We start from the raw sequence: 16,317 nt of genomic DNA on the forward strand, positions 1-16,317 counted from the left end.
TAAGTCCTCTATTTATTTTAAGGATTGCAATGATTCATATTTGTCACCGTGGGTACCAGCGCTATGTCTTGGGACTGGTACTGAGAACGTGGTTTCGTAGGAAGCGGTTCGCACCGTTTTTCCTACGACACGCTCCTGTCAGGTGCCGTTGTACGGCGGTGCCAGATTGGGGTGTGACACATACGCACCTCTTAAGCCGTCTGGGTGCGAAAATGAATTTCTCTTGGCAGCCACCTCTCTCCATACAACTACGGAGGCGGACAATCATACTCGAAAATAAGGTCACCTGGAAAATCTATTATATTATTAAAGGAATAGAAAAAGAAGTCTCCATGTTCGCTCTCATGGCCTAGAAATTCTCACATTAATCGGAGAAAAAGAAAAAGCAGAGTCCATATAGAAATACAATTTAGAAATAGCTGAAATTCGGAATTAAAAAATAAGGAATATTAGAAGAGTAGACTAGAGTCCATATAGAAATACAATTTAGAAATAGTTGAAATTCGAAATTAAAAAATAAGAAATATTAGAAGAGTAGACTAGAGTCCATATAGAAATACAATTTAGAAATAGTTGAAATTCGAAATTAAAAAATAAGAAATATTAGAAGAGGAGACTAGAGTCCATATAGAAATACAATTATGAAATAACTGAAATTCGGAATTAAAAATAAGGAATATTAGAAGTAGAGTATAGAGTCCATATAGAAATACAATTAGGAAATAACTGAAATTCAGAATTAAAAATAAGGAATATTAGAAATAGAGTATAGAGTCCATATAGAAATACAATTAGGAAATAACTGAAATTTGGAATTAAAAATAAGGAATATTAGAAGTAGAGTATAGAGACCATATAGAAATATAATTAAGAAAAAAAATTAGAAATTCGGAATTAAAAAATAAGGAATATTAGAAGTAGAATATAGAGTCCATATAGGAATTTAAAACTAACTAAAATTTGAAATAAATATAATAAAATTAAAAGTAGAGTTTAGAGTCCATATAAAAATTCAATTTACAAATAACTAAAATTCGAAATTAAGAAAAACATGGGAAGAAGAGTTTAAAGTCAATATAGGAATACAATTTAGAAGTAACTGAAATTCGAAATTTAAAATTAAAGAATATTGAAAGATGAGTTTAGAGTCCACATAGAAATACAATTAGAAATAATAAAAATTCAGAAATAAAAATAAATAATATTGGATGAAGAGCATAGAGTCTATATAGAAATACAATTTACAGAAAATTCAAAATTTAAAAAGAAATATTAAAAGACGAGTCTAGAGTCCATATAGGAATATATATAATTTACAAATAACTAAAATTTGATATTAAAAATAATTAATAACTAACACGTATATAAAATACAATATGAATATTACACATTAGTTGTTTTGTAAAGTTATTGTAAAATTTAAAATTATGTTTTCATTTTAATATATTTGAATAATATAATGAAAAAACATATATGCTATTATATGAGAGAAAATATAATGATACTAGCCTAGTACAAAATTTAAAATTATGTTGTCATTTTAATATATTGAATAATACATGGAGAAAATATATATGCTATTATATGAGAGAAAATATAATGATGCCAGCCGCGCGATCTGCGCGGGCCACCATGCTAGTTATTTTTAGAGTAAATTACATTGGTGGTACACAAACTTGTTAGGTGGGTGCAATTTAGTACATAAACTTGTAAAATGCTTATTTCAGTACACGAACTTGTCTAGTTCGTGCAAACGAGGATGAAAATAACTCGACAATGTTAATTTTATGAAGTAATGTTGATTAGGATGTGGCGTGCATACGTGTAGTGAGTATGCATAGGACATTCAATATTTATAAATTTGGTCTCTACTTTATTCTTCATTATGGAAATGATGAATTTTATATATTTCTAACATTTATATCATTGCTCGCTTTTTTAATCTTTTTCTACTATCACTGTATCATATTCTATTTTTTATTAAAGATGTGTATGTCTAATAGCAACCTTCTCATATATATGCCTAAATCAATAAGATTAGTAATGTAGTGTTATTTTCGCCTTCCTCCGCACGCACCAGACAAGTTTATACACCAAAACGAGTATTTTACAAGTTTGTACACTAGATTGCACCCACCTGACAAGTTTGTGTACCGGTGATGCAATTTACTCTATGTATTATGTTGTAGATTTTTTTTTTCTAGAAGTGCCGGGATCTATCGTTTCGTTTGTCACGTTGAGTTGGCTGGCCGAACTCTCGCGCGGAGGGGGTTGACTTGACCTTGGCAGAGGTGGTTGTGGAGTATGGAAAATTTTTCTTGGGACGTAGGGACTCAATTTATTTGGGAGAGGCAAGGGCTAGCTGATCTACATTATGCTTCCTTGGTGCCTAGCACATCCGGTAAAATCTATAACTTCAATACGAATAGCTGTTTTAAATGATAAACCATCATCCCTAAAACATGGTTTATTTAGTCTTTCACCTAGAGATAACTGTGTTAACACTTAACAGAAGTGCACCGTACGTAGTGACCACGGCGGTTTGATCGAGTCGATATGACTTGGCCAAACTGCTATAGTTAACATCGTATGGTAGTACGACAAACTGCATAAATCAACGTCCTCCTGCATGCTTGCAATATGTCAACTCGCCTAGTACAAATGATAGTACGAAGTGTCGTATTTGAAAATTACATAAGGCACGAAGTGAGCACTACTTCCTCCGTCCCAAAAAAATTCTCTAAACTTCTAGAGTTTGAATTTTGTCCTACAAAAACCAACTTCTACCATCCTACTTCATCCGTTTTATATTATAAGATTTTCAATTAAGGGATAAAACTAGTGATTTTATGTGCTGAAGATAGGTACTCCTTCCGCTTATAACCTGAAACGGAAGGAGTACCTATCTTCAGCAAGTTTTATCCCTTAATTACACTTTACCTACTTATCACCATTACTAGAGACATTTATTTTTACTCCTCACTAAATTTGGCTTGGGATGTTAGGAATGCTTTTTTTTAGACGGAGGGAGTACCTACTAGGCGACATTAAGCGTGGACGTGGTATCTTCTTATTCTTAACTGCTTTAAAACAAAGTCGTCCTCCTTTCTCTTCTTAAAAAACTTTTCCCCTTCTAAAAAAAACTCAAAAAATGAAAAAAAAAACATCTTGAAAAACAAACATAGAAAAAACTAAAGCATATTAATTCATCATAAATAAACTAGTACTCCCTTCGTCCTATAATATAAGGGATTTTGAGTGGATGTGACATATTCTATTATGATGAATCTGGACAGACGAATTCATTAAACTTGGATGTGTCACATCCACCCAAAATCCCTTATATTATGGGACGGAGGGAGTATTTGAATAAAATTATAGCACCCAAAATCCCTTACGATGACACAGTCGTTCAACTAATCGTCTACTTAATTTTAGAAGTTAATTTTTTTCATTGTATAATCTATTTCCTATGTATTGACTTCTAAACTGCTAATATCGTGGATATAAATATCTTATACTCAATTATTTTTAGTTGCTTCGTTCATTTTTCCTAGCCATATGTGACGTGTATTTTGGGGGAATCATGCAAGAGGAAACTAACAAATGCCCTTCTTTTTCTTTATTTATTATCCTTTGGTTGGAGCTCTCTATTTCTTAAGTACGTACGGAGATGCAATATACACAACTACACATCCTGACGTACGTACAGTGTGCACATTGATGACAAGTAGTGCCTAGTTGCAAGAAATGGTCAAATTAGATAGTTAAAACTCTTAAATAGAAAAAAAAACATAAATCGGTAGAATTGTTCAACTTGATCGAGTGTATGCCTGTTAATTTCTTTATATAGTGCTGTATATCGCACATAGAGGAAGACATGCTACAATTAAGCCTAGCTACCTAGAAGTCCTCATTGATCAACACGAACCACACAGACCGATCACCAACAGGCTGAAGGGTTGCAACTTTTGCAATGTTAATCTCAGCCATACTGATATTGGTAGCTCGTGCTGCCACGTCTTTTCTACTGATGATATGCTTGGCGGCCGCAGCCTCCGGCCAACTCGCCGGAGGAAACGGCGGGCTGTTGCACATCCCTTCCAACGAGTCACTGGCTCATTGCCCCTCCAGCTGCGGGGACGTTGACATCTCCTACCCATTCGGGATAGGACCTGGCTGCTTCCGACAAGGCTTCGAGCTCACCTGCGACACCACCACGCAGCCTCCCACCTTGTTTCTGGGAAGCAGCACTAGCACTGATGTCATTGGCACATATGCTGCTGATCTTGAGCTTGACGTCTCTCTAATTGGCTTCAACATCACCATGGCACCGGGCATCAACACCTACATCAGATCCTGGGAGGCCCCTGCCAAAGGTTTCACCATACCAAATGGGAGCGTCTTCTACGTCGTCGGCTGCGGCGTGGGGGTGCACTTGCTCGCCCTTGACTCGAACGATACCATGGGTTCTTGCACGACTCTATGCTTCAAAGACCCGGTGGACATGATGCAAGCAAATGGGACCTGTGACGGCATAGGTTGCTGCAAGATCGACACGATGAGGGAAGTGCAGGGCTTTCGGCTAAGGATTGTCCGTCAAGATGGCATCGTGGCGGTGCCGAGTGTCAAGGCTTTCTTGACGTATTATGGCTCTTATGAGTTTCGCACGGAAGATCTTTCCTCCCCTTGGATCAACGGAAGCAACTTGCTCAATACTACGATCTACGGTGCCATCATGGACCAGCCAAACTGTCGGAGCGCATCCAAGAACAAAGCAACCTATGCTTGCAGTAGAAACTCTCAATGCTTCAATGCGGACAGGGGTGGCTATTACTGCTATTGCCCCGATGGTAATCCCAATGGGATTCCTTACACTCAAGAAGGCTGTACTGGTGAGACTTCTATCCAAACCAAAGGCTGCAGAAGTTTCTTTTATGTAGAGCTTCTACCTCATTAAGTCAATTAAGTATAATTAGTACTTTTATGATTTTTTTGTTGTGCATACATTGAATTGATTAGTTACATGACCATCAAATTGCACTATTTAGATCTCTTGTCTGTCATAATGATTTCGAAAAAAAATTATTGGTTAAAAATTTTGGGGAGATCTAACAGTGAAACGACAGAGGACTCAGGGTGCGGGCTAACTAATGTAGCCTATTTGTCAGGTCGGTGGTGATGGTGTAATAGTATAGATTGTCCATTGTGAGGTCCAAATATTGCTGATAGGGGTGGTGCGGCATAACAATCATCACTACTGCTACCTCCGTTTAAGGTTATAAGACTTTCTAGCATTGCTCATATTTATATAGATGTTAATGAATCTAGTCACATATAAATGTTTAGATTCATTAACATATATATGAATGTGGGCAATACTAGAAAGTTTTATAATATGAAATGGAGAAGTAACATTTTAGGTAGTATTGATATTCTATCGGTTCCATACAAATTTAAAAGCATAAATTTCACAAAACTATAGATAATTTGACTAAACTATCACAAAGTTACAAATTTAAAATGATCCATTACAAAATCACAAATTTAACATCAAATTTATCAAAAAAAATATTAAGATGTAGTATGTTAAAACTATATATTTTGTAATAAAAGTTTTCAGAGTTAGTGCTAATTTAACTAAAAAATATATAATGTTTATAACTCCAATAGAACAGTAGTGCTAAGGGTCTAAACTCTGAAGCGCATACGTAGTTTTATGATAACTTCATTAGTAAATCTATTTATACTTTTGCAATACCATGTTTTAAATTATATATTTTCATGATAAATTAGTGCTAAATATGTAGTTTTCTAATACGATGTATAAAAGTTGTAGTTTTGCAAGATCAAAATATCAGTGGTTTTACCGAATTTGTTTATTTTTAATTCTTAAGTGAAGAAAACTTTACACATGCATGTTGCACCTTCAGTCTAAGGCTCTGTTTGAATATAAGTAGTAGTAGTTTTTTCTTTTCAGCACGCAGAGGTAACAATTAGCACATAATTAATTGAACATTAATTATTATAACTTAAAAGATGAGATTTTTTAAGAGATTTTCTCAGTCCAATAAAAAGTATCTCGAGGTAACCTTGAGATACTTTTTTGTTGGACTGGATCAAATCTCTTTTTTTTTAAGTTATATATAGTTTTAAGAAAAATACAATTTTAGCATTTTGAAAAATATGCTCAAAGTAAACGAGAGAGTTGTAAAAACTAGACAAACTACCGAACGGAGCCTAAGGCATCCACTAAATTTAGATAACCAAACCCATATTATATATATATATATATATATATATGCTCCTTTTGTGAAAAGAACATTGCTCATAATATAATAGTTTAATTTCCTGTATCATTGAGCAGGTTACAATCCCTTTCCGAAAGGAATATGTAACAGATTTTGTGGAAATACAAATGTGCCCTTCCCATTCGGGCTTGAAGAAGGTTGCTACGCGCTAGAAAAGTTTCGACTTAACTGCACAGCAGGAAAACTATTTCTGGATCGAGGAGATGTAGACTATCTCGTGAGGAACATTTCAGTGGACAATGGATATATGAGCGTAACCAACGAGCAGAACAATTCAACTTCTAACGGCACAGAGATCATGATAGTTCCTCGTACCATGCATGGCTCCTCGGGAGATGACCCTCAGTCAGATCTTTTTGATTTAACTCAAGAAAATGATATGAAGATGTGGTGGGCTGTCGTGAGTTTTACTTGCCAGGAAGCTACGCAAGACATCAATAACAATTCCTATGCATGCCGTAGTGTCCATAGCGAATGCATCGATGTCAATGTAACACGTTGGGTAACTCAGCTTGGCTACCGTTGTAAGTGCTCTCCTGGCTTCGGAGGAAATCCATACATCGAAGATGGTTGCACGGGTGCGGAAACTCTTTCTCTTACCATCGTTTTAAGATGATTATTTCTTCCCCGCAAAAAAAAAAAAGATGATTATTTCTTACGGATCATCCAATTTGTGGGCTACCTGTCCATTTTATACCATGTTATGTTACTTTTATCTCTCTTAAGCCTTAGTTGAGAAAAATAAAATAATGCATTATTGGCGTGGAGTAGTTTGCATGTATACGCGATATGTCACCACAGTAACATAGCAATTAATTCGAAGGAGACTTGAAAGGTTTCGAGAAGTGCTGACTTCTTCTTTTATTTTAAGATGTCAATGAGTGCTTGCTACCAAACTACTGCAATGGGAGATGTCAAAATTTTATTGGAGGCTATAATTGCACAAGTTGCCCTCGCGGGAAAGAGTTCGACCCAACAAGAAGGGAATGTGTGACATCAGCTAAGCTTATTAGTAAGTTATATATACTATTGAATTGCCTCAGTGGTTAATACTTAATTACTCTAAAAAATTTACCTGAGGCAATTTATATAGGTGATGTTCTGACTATTATCGATATATAATTGTTGTAGGTATGGCAATTGGAATTAGTTGTGGTCTTGGCTTTGTAATGCTTGCACTTGGTGCAACTATACTTATCACCAAGTGGAAGAGAGGTATACAGAGGAGAATTCGAAGGGCATATTTCAAGAAAAACCAAGGCCTACTCTTGGAACAACTAATTATAGATGAAAATACTAAAGACAAAACAAGGATATTCTCTTTGGAGGAACTAGAGAAGGCAACAGATAACTTTGATGCTACTCGAGTTCTTGGTCATGGAGGATATGGTACAGTTTATAAAGGAATTTTATCCGATCAACGTGTGGTGGCTGTTAAGATGTCTAAAATAGTGGAGCAAGCTGAGATAGATCAATTTGTTAATGATGTTGCCATCTTGTCGCAAATCATTCATCGTAATGTGGTGAAGCTTTTTGGTTGTTGTCTTGAAACAGAGGTACCTTTATTGGTTTACGAGTTCATATCTAATGGGACACTATGTGAACTTCTTCACAATGATGTAAGTGCTAAATGCCTTCTATCATGGGATGATCGTATTAGGATTGCAATCGAAGCTGCAGGAGCTCTTGCTTATCTCCACTCGGCTGCTGCAATACCAATTTTTCATAGAGATGTCAAATCTTCCAACATACTTCTAGATGACAACTTTACTGCAAAGGTTTCTGACTTTGGTGCTTCGAGATCCATACCACTCGATCAAACTCATGTGGTAACAATGGTACAAGGCACATTTGGCTACTTAGATCCCGAGTACTACAACACTAGCCAACTAACAGGGAAAAGTGACGTCTATAGTTTTGGAGTGATACTTGTTGAGCTTTTGACAAGAAAGAAGCCAATTTTAATAAATGATGTAGGTACAAAACAAAACTTATCACAATGCTTCCTGGAAGGACTTCAGCAGGGAGTTCTGATGGAAATCTTGGATTCCCAAGTTTTGGAAGAGGCTGGACAGGAAGAAATTGATGATATCGCTTCAATTGCACAAGCATGCTTGAAAGCTAAAGGAGGAGAGAGACCTACTATGAAAGAAGTAGAAATGAGATTGCAGTTTCTTAGAACTACCAGACTAAAAAAGTGCCAACCCATTTCTGTAATGGATGAAGAGACCGAGCCTTTTATTTGTCCAAAGACCATTAGCTCTGATGCTCAAAGCAGTTTCATCCATACTGCTGGTTTTACATCTGAATGTAGCACAAGAAGTTACAGGTTGGAGCAGGAACTCTCGTCCTTAGTTGGTTTGCCACGATAAAAATTTGCGCAACAGCATGGTCGACTCCTTGAAGCTTGTTAGAATGCATCTAAATTATTTTTCCTATATTTTCATACCCTATTTTTATTTAATTTATGTATCTGTCTTTATGGTGTTGTAAAAAAAAGTGTACTGAATATGTGTATCTCGGTTTTCTCTACTTCCATGTTATATATGTAGACCAATATATTATCATTGTGCTTGTATGGTGACATTTGAGAATTGAGGTGGTGGACTGGTGATAATGTATATACGTATAATACTGCTGTTCGGCTTAGGTGCCGTGCAGGGGGCACCGCACTGCACATAGTAAAATACATGCCAAATCACATCATGACACCGGTCAAGGTAGCACCACCCAATCAAATTGAGATCACCCGCAGTGGCTGCTATAGCCACTGCAACTTAAGCAGTCACATAGGCATCGTTGGATTGGAAAGTAGCAATCAAGATTTTCCTAGACACTATTTGACAAACACTGTAGCTAGATGTCTACTGTAGCGAGCACTGTAGCATTTACTGTTTAGAACTGACCTGGCACATATTACAGCCGTTGATCGTTTCGATCCAACGGTGAAAAATAATTCGGACTGCTTAAGTTGCAGTCCCTAGTATAACTGCACTTATCCGTATTCCACCCAATCACTACTTCTCTCTCCTAGCTCATTTCATCGTTGCTTAGAGCAAATACAGTAATATAACCAACAGCGAGCTATAATTTTTAACATGTCATCTTGAGATGGAGGAATAAACGATCACTAGAACAGAAATCTACAGTACGATGCTAACAGAAGCACTATTTTATTTTATTAGAGCCCACCATTCCCTTTTGCCACTCTCTCAGGCAACCGTAGAAAGTAGCGCTCTGTGTTGGAGCCTGTGTAAAAGCGAGCGCTTAATCTATCGTCGACTAACACTCTCCTTAATTCGTGGAACGAGAATATCGAAGAGTGGCTGTCCATGTGCTAAAGCTTGACAGCATCCAAACCGCCGAGAGCAGTCGCACATCGGCGCAGAATTTCTCTGTCCGGTTCGTGGCTGAAGACTTGAAAAGTACTAGGCGCCTAGGCGGCAAGATGAACAGCACCTCCCGTTCCAATATATAGAAATATTGTTTATTAACACAAATATTAAAAAAGTTAAAATAAAAGGATGACCATTATATTGGTTGAGATGAGAAAATATGTGAAAACTTTAAAAAGAAGATTGTTATGATTGGTTAAGAGTTGAAAATATATTAATTTTAGTACAAGTGTTAAATGCTAAAGATATATATTATAGGATAATAAGTACTACTATAATATACTTCCCCCATTTCATAATGTAAAACTTTTTAGGATTGCCCACATTCATATGTATGTTTATGAATGTCTAGATTCATTAACATCCATATGAATGTGGGCAAATGCTAGAAAGTGACATTATGAAACGGAGGGAGTAGCACACATCTAAAAATTTGAAATAAAGAGAGTAGAAGGGTTTTATGGATTTGTTTGTGGACTTTGGAGAGTAGGAGTACTGGACAATTGGACATGTCCAAACAACCTTGTCCAACTCAAACAACGATGGCTGCGGGGACTCCGGCGTCTCCGGTAAGTCTACGTACGCCGGTCAAGCTAAGATGAGGCTCGACAGCCAAGCATGTGGATGTAACGCTGCCGTAAAACCGTTTTTAATCCCCCTGGGGCCTCATCCAGCTGAGCATCCAGTTCAAAGTTCATAGTACACCACCACACACACTACCCGGCCTTCGTCCGGCAGGAAAGGACGTCGTTACCGTGCGCTCCGGGCGAGCAGAGGTGCACAGCTCTCTCTCTCAGTTCTCTCTCCATCTCCGATCCAGTACTTTTGGTTTGATAGGCCTTAGAGTTGGAAACTTGGAGCGAAATACTATATCACTTTTGTTCCCTTCATTTGAAAAAATCGTTTTAGATTTTTCAAAATCAGTGAGATATGACTTTAGCAACTTAACTTTTTCTGCGTAAATGAAAAAAAGAACTACACACGCGTGATATGATGAACGCTTTGGTTAAAACAAACTTGGACTATGTTATTGTTATATGTCCATAATCTATATTCTAAAGAATAATTATAACTAAATTTTACTTGTGTTGACTATACTGATTAAAACAATATTCTTTTGTGACCGAAGGAATAACAAACTAATCTGTTCTGCTTTAAATGACTGAACTGGTTTCAGGCCAATTGGATGTAATTCTAAGCTTGTCATTACATGTACGCTGTAGGTTGGACGGTGAGCGTAATATGCCATGATGTTTATGGTCTTATATATTTTCAGGTAATATGGCCTTTACATCCGCCCCAAAACCAGAGAAACTCTCTAAGATTATACTGTTGCCATTGCTACTGCTGTGTTATGGAGTTGGAAACGTCCGTTGCGCAACAGTTCATGAGAACAGCGTAGATCTGAACGCACTGCTCGAATTTAAGCAGGGCGTCATCAGTGATCCCAATGGAGCCTTGAGCAATTGGAACACCAGCATCCATTTCTGTAGGTGGAACGGTGTCAACTGCACTTCGGGCCGACCTTTGCGTGTTATGGAGCTCAACCTCCTAAGCCAGGGCCTAGGAGGCCAAATCAGCCCCTCTCTTGGAAAGCTGGTATTTCTTAATACTCTCGATCTCTCCGGTAATAACTTCACTGGCATCTTGCCTCCTCTAAACAATCTTCAGCAACTACAGATCCTTAATCTGAACAACAACGATCTGACTGGGGTCATTCCTGATTCACTGACAAACTGTTCTAGTTTAATTCAATTAGACCTCTCTTCAAACCTGCTAGTGGGGGAAATTCCTCCAAACATAGGCTCTCTTTCAAATTTAGAATATATAAGCCTCAAAAGTAATCAACTCGAGGGAAGAATCCCCGACGAGATTGGGAAATTGCCACGTGTAACCGACTTGCATCTTGGTCAAAATAAATTGTCTGGCGGAATCCCACAGGCTCTCTTAAATTTGTCTTCCCTCATAACTCTGGGGTTGGAAGTCAATCTCCTAGGCAATGAATTATCACCAAACATTGGCGACCTTCTTCCTAATCTCACTGAACTCACCTTGGGTGATAACATGTTTGAAGGTCGTATTCCAGCCTCCATAGGTAATGCTTCAGGCCTGTCTAGAATAGATTTATCTAAAAACAAATTTAACGGGCAAGTTCCTAATTCATTTGGAAAGCTTTCAAATCTGTCCTATCTAAGCCTTTACACGAATAATCTTCAAAGTACAGGTAGACAGACATCCGAATTGTTTAATGCGTTGATAAACTGTACTTCTCTGCAGTTTCTATCGCTAGCCGATAATCAGCTACTTGGAACTATACCATATTCCATTGGAAACCTGTCGTCGGGCCTTCAAGGACTACTATTGGGTCAAAACCAATTGTCAGGGATAGTCCCCCCGAGCATTGGTCAACTACATAGCTTAATTAGTCTAGGACTAGGTCATAATAGTTTTTCTGGTACAATTGGAGAATGGGTTGGAAGGATGACAAACCTACAAATTCTACTTCTCCAAGAGAACAATTTCACCGGGCCAATCCCATCCTCTGTCAGTAATCTCACTCAATTGACAGGGATAACTTTAAAACAAAATGGATTCAGCGGTCCTATACCAGCTTGGTTTGCAAACCTAACTCGACTCTTGCGCATCAACCTTGGCTACAACGATCTTGAAGGTAACATACCTCAGGAGCTGGATAAACTGCCACTTATCGAACTTACGCTTTCATCAAACAAACTTTCGGGGGAAATTCCTGGAAGTTTGGGGCGATGCCAGAACTTACAAAGTCTCCAGTTAGACCAAAACTTTCTCACGGGAAATATTCCAGCATCTTTTGGGAACCTAACTAATCTGAACTATCTAAATCTTTCCCATAACAAATTGTTCGGCCCGATCCCGACAAGTCTAAATGATGTACCCCTCAGCACGTTGGACCTTTCATATAATAATCTCCGAGGAGATATACCTAAAGATGGAGTATTCAAAAATCCTACTACTGTTTCACTCAGTGGCAACCCAGAACTCTGTGGTGGAATAGTAGAGCTCCACATGCCTTCATGTCCAAAAGTTTCTCATAAAGCAGCAAGTTACTATTTGATTAGGTTATTGATCCCCATTTTCGGATTTATGTCACTTGCACTGTTGGCCTACTTTATAATTCTTGAGAAAAAGATGCGCAGAAGAAAAAATATATCAATGGATTCTTTTGGTGAGCATTTTCCGAAAGTTTCTTACAAGGATCTTGCTCAAGCCACAAATAACTTCTCAGAAAATAACCTGATTGGGAAAGGAAGCCATGGATCGGTTTATAGAGGAAAACTAAAGGATCCTGAAATGGAAATGGCTGTGAAGGTCTTTGACACTGAAATGCAAGGAGCGGAAATAAGCTTTTTGTCAGAATGTGAAGCATTAAGATGCATTCAACATCGGAATCTTCTACCTATTATAACGGTATGCTCTACGGTTGACAATGGAGGCAACGTTTTCAAAGCTCTGGTTTATGAGTTTATGCCAAATGGGAGCTTGGATAACTGGCTACATCATAAAGAGGATACGAAAGATTCGAAACATCTGGGCTTGGGCTCTATAATAAGCATAGGTGTTAACATTGCTGATGTATTGGACTATTTACACCATGACTGTGGGAGGACCACAGTGCATTGTGATTTGAAGCCTAGCAATATTCTTTTGGATGACAATATGAACGCTATTCTGGGAGACTTCGGCATTGCGAGATTCTGTCTTGATTCTCGGTCGATTCCAACAGGTTCAGCTTCAATCGGTCTTAAGGGAACTATAGGGTATATTCCACCAGGTATATATACATACTTGCTCCTCTCTCTTCTCTGTACACATTTAAACAGGCAAATTAATTTAACCAATTTTTTTGCGCGTGTACATTTATTCCCAGAGTATGCTGGAATTGGCCACGTATCAACTGCTGGGGATGTATATAGTTTCGGCGTAGTGCTGCTAGAGATGATAACAGGCAAAAGACCAACAGATCCTATGTTCACGGACGGGCTTGATATTATCAACTTTGTTGAAAGCAACTTCCCAGATAAGATATTACATATTATTGGTAATCATCTTATAGAAGAATGCAAGAACTTTACTGAAGTAACGACAGCATCAGAAAATACTCCTCACAGATGTTTGTTGTCTCTGCTGGAAGTAGCACTTTCTTGCTCACGTCCATTACCAAGTGAAAGAATGAACATGAAGCAGGTGGCCAACAAAATGCATTCAATCATGGAGTCATACATTGCATGTAAAATTAAGAAGCATGCTTCTCTAGAGTTGGAGTGATTATTTATGAAAGCATAGTATGAAGAAGCGTAATAAATTATTATCCAAGATATATCAATGATATCCGTGTCTCTCTCTCTCTTTCTCTAAAAGGACTATAATCGTCCATGCATGCAGCAATGCTCTTGTGGCGCGGATTTTGTAACATATATCGAGATCAGTCTATTCAGGGGCAACTATATCCTTACTTCTACTTTCAAATGCAGTTGTGATTTTTTTTTGGAATTTATGGCGCCATATTTTTCACCAAAAAATAGTCGGCATGTATATTGTAAGTTCCTAAATTACATATGTAATTTTAGTGCATTTACAATGTAAGTATCAAAATTACATATGTAAGTCTTAAAATTACATATGTAAATGGTGTGTAAGTGGGATGTAACTACTGTGTAAATTTGTATAAATATATAAAAAGTGTCTTTTTTCTCGAGAAAAGATGTTTGCTAAGCTGGTATGAGCGTGCTATGCTGGACTCCCGGCCTTAGCATACTGCTGTTTTAGCACCAATCTTGACGTCAATTCAATGCACCACAAACCGACGTATTTTTAAGGGAAAAACTGTCGCCACTTTTTTAGCGTTTCCGTTTTTTTTTGAGAAATTATGCAATTGTGATTCTGCTACTGTTTTAGCTACTATTGTCGATGAGGGATACTCGCGGACTGGATGAGTTAAGTATTGTAGTACGTTGGAACGAGGGTCTACGTAGTACGACATCAAGCAAATAAAATACAAGGATTATACTGGTTCAGGCCCCTTATCAGGTAACAGCCCTAATCCAGTTTATATGAGATTGATGATGACGAGAACAGATTACAAAGAGAGTAGACGAAACAGATGGTACCAACGAGATCGTAGTCGAGGGATTCGACGAGATCTCCCGGTGGCTTGGCTCTGTGCACTCCGGCTTCGTAAACTCTAGTGGGTGTGTGGTCAATGAGATGCGATGCCCTTCGCCTCCCCTTAGGGGTCCCTTTTATACCATGGAATACCTTGACCTCCAAGTAAGACTTAGGGATATGTAAACCGACACGATATACCAGAGATTTTACCCTTTTCGAGTAGGACTTCGGCAATTTCTTAACTCATAGAGATATTTTCCATAATTAGAGACGAGTTCCTAACAGCGTATACGGAAACGATCCGTATACGTGAAGGTATACCTTATCGGTATATTTCATAAGTCGTAGGATAGAGGGTATGCCTTATCCGTAACCCTGACAGTAGCCCCCGACTTCATCTTAAATGAATTCATGTTATCGCACGCGACTTCTCCTGATAATGCGTTGTCGTACTCGCTAGGTCAATCTCGGTTGTTTAACCGTAGAGACATGGAGCTATCGACAACACTTACAGGGAGCCCATAGATGCGGATTTTGAATTTAAATTGAAGTCTGAACAACGGTCTCCAACGGGCCTTAGGAATTTCCGGCGGCAATCTCTCTCCTTTCCTCGAAATACGAACCGCCAGGTAGTGCACCTATTTAATGGAATTTTGGGATCCATTTCGAGTCCGCTTGCCAGAAAACCCTTACTATTCCCCGGCTTCCTCGGACTCTCCGTTTCCCCAGTCTTCAACACCCTTCACCGGCGATCCTCTTCCGGCGATCTTCTTCCAATGGCGGACCTTGACCAGTCTTCCTCTGACGCTGCTGTGTTGAAGAAGCTGCACGACGAGGGGGTCGTCCCTCCGAAGCAAATCATGGCGAGGGAAGCAGGAGGTACCGATCCTTCCCCCGTCCTAGGTCGTATGGTAGCTGTAGAGGATTTCATCCGATGCGGTTTTCTGCCTCCTTCCGAATTTCTTTTGCTAATCTTGAACTTCTACGGCCTTTCTCTCTTGCACCTAAACCACAATTCCATCGCTTTCTTGAGCATATTCGTTCATCTTTGCGAGGCCTACATTGGGGTAGTGCCTCTCTTAGACCTTTTCCACTTTTTCTATGAACTCCGGTGGATGGAACCCAATCGGGTTTCGGGATGTTGCGGATTCCGCCTTCGTGATGGCATGAAGGCGAAGTACATCCCTCTCTAATGCCACTCATCTCGAAGCCAATGGAGGTCGAGATGGTTTTACCTCGAGATAAAAGAACTTGACCCGGTTCTTGTCATACCCGAGGTCCAACCGGAGCGTTCCGAGGACTGGACCTCTAAACCCCCGATTACACCCTCCCTCCAAGCCTTTGTCGATGCCGTGAGTGACCTTCGGGAGCAAGGGCTGACCGGCTACGAAGTCGTTAAAGATTTCGTTAGCGGTCGGATCCAGCCTCTACAGGCCTGTGCTTACCCCGCAAACGACTACACGGTA

The 16,317-nt window shown here is 38.6% G+C and overlaps 2 protein-coding genes across 5 annotated transcripts; both read left to right on the forward strand.

Moving 5' to 3' along the window:
- The first annotated feature begins 3,947 nt into the window (after nt 1-3,947).
- Nucleotides 3,948-8,851, forward strand: LOC127763982 (wall-associated receptor kinase 2-like). The gene is made up of 4 exons (XM_052288785.1): nt 3,948-4,895; nt 6,368-6,889; nt 7,183-7,356; nt 7,443-8,851. Exons 1-4 carry the CDS (start codon nt 3,977-3,979, stop codon nt 8,681-8,683), a joined length of 2,856 nt encoding a protein of 951 aa, XP_052144745.1. The 5' UTR covers nt 3,948-3,976; the 3' UTR covers nt 8,684-8,851.
- A 1,528-nt stretch (nt 8,852-10,379) lies between these two features.
- LOC127762004 (receptor kinase-like protein Xa21) lies at nt 10,380-14,267 on the forward strand. 4 transcript variants are annotated; one of them, XM_052286343.1, is made up of 4 exons: nt 10,380-10,482; nt 10,930-10,982; nt 11,138-13,517; nt 13,614-14,267. In XM_052286343.1, exons 3-4 carry the CDS (start codon nt 11,243-11,245, stop codon nt 14,009-14,011), a joined length of 2,673 nt encoding a protein of 890 aa, XP_052142303.1. In that variant the 5' UTR covers nt 10,380-10,482; nt 10,930-10,982; nt 11,138-11,242; the 3' UTR covers nt 14,012-14,267. The 4 variants fall into 4 exon arrangements, with proteins under 4 accessions (XP_052142303.1, XP_052142301.1, XP_052142302.1 ...); XM_052286341.1 differs by having other exon boundaries at nt 10,930-13,517; XM_052286342.1 differs by lacking the exon at nt 10,930-10,982 and having other exon boundaries at nt 10,983-13,517.
- Nucleotides 14,268-16,317: the final 2,050 nt, after the last annotated feature.

The sequence above is a fragment of the Oryza glaberrima genome, chromosome 2, assembly GCF_000147395.1.
Source record: "Oryza glaberrima chromosome 2, OglaRS2, whole genome shotgun sequence".
Classification (NCBI taxonomy): Eukaryota; Viridiplantae; Streptophyta; class Magnoliopsida; order Poales; family Poaceae; genus Oryza; species Oryza glaberrima.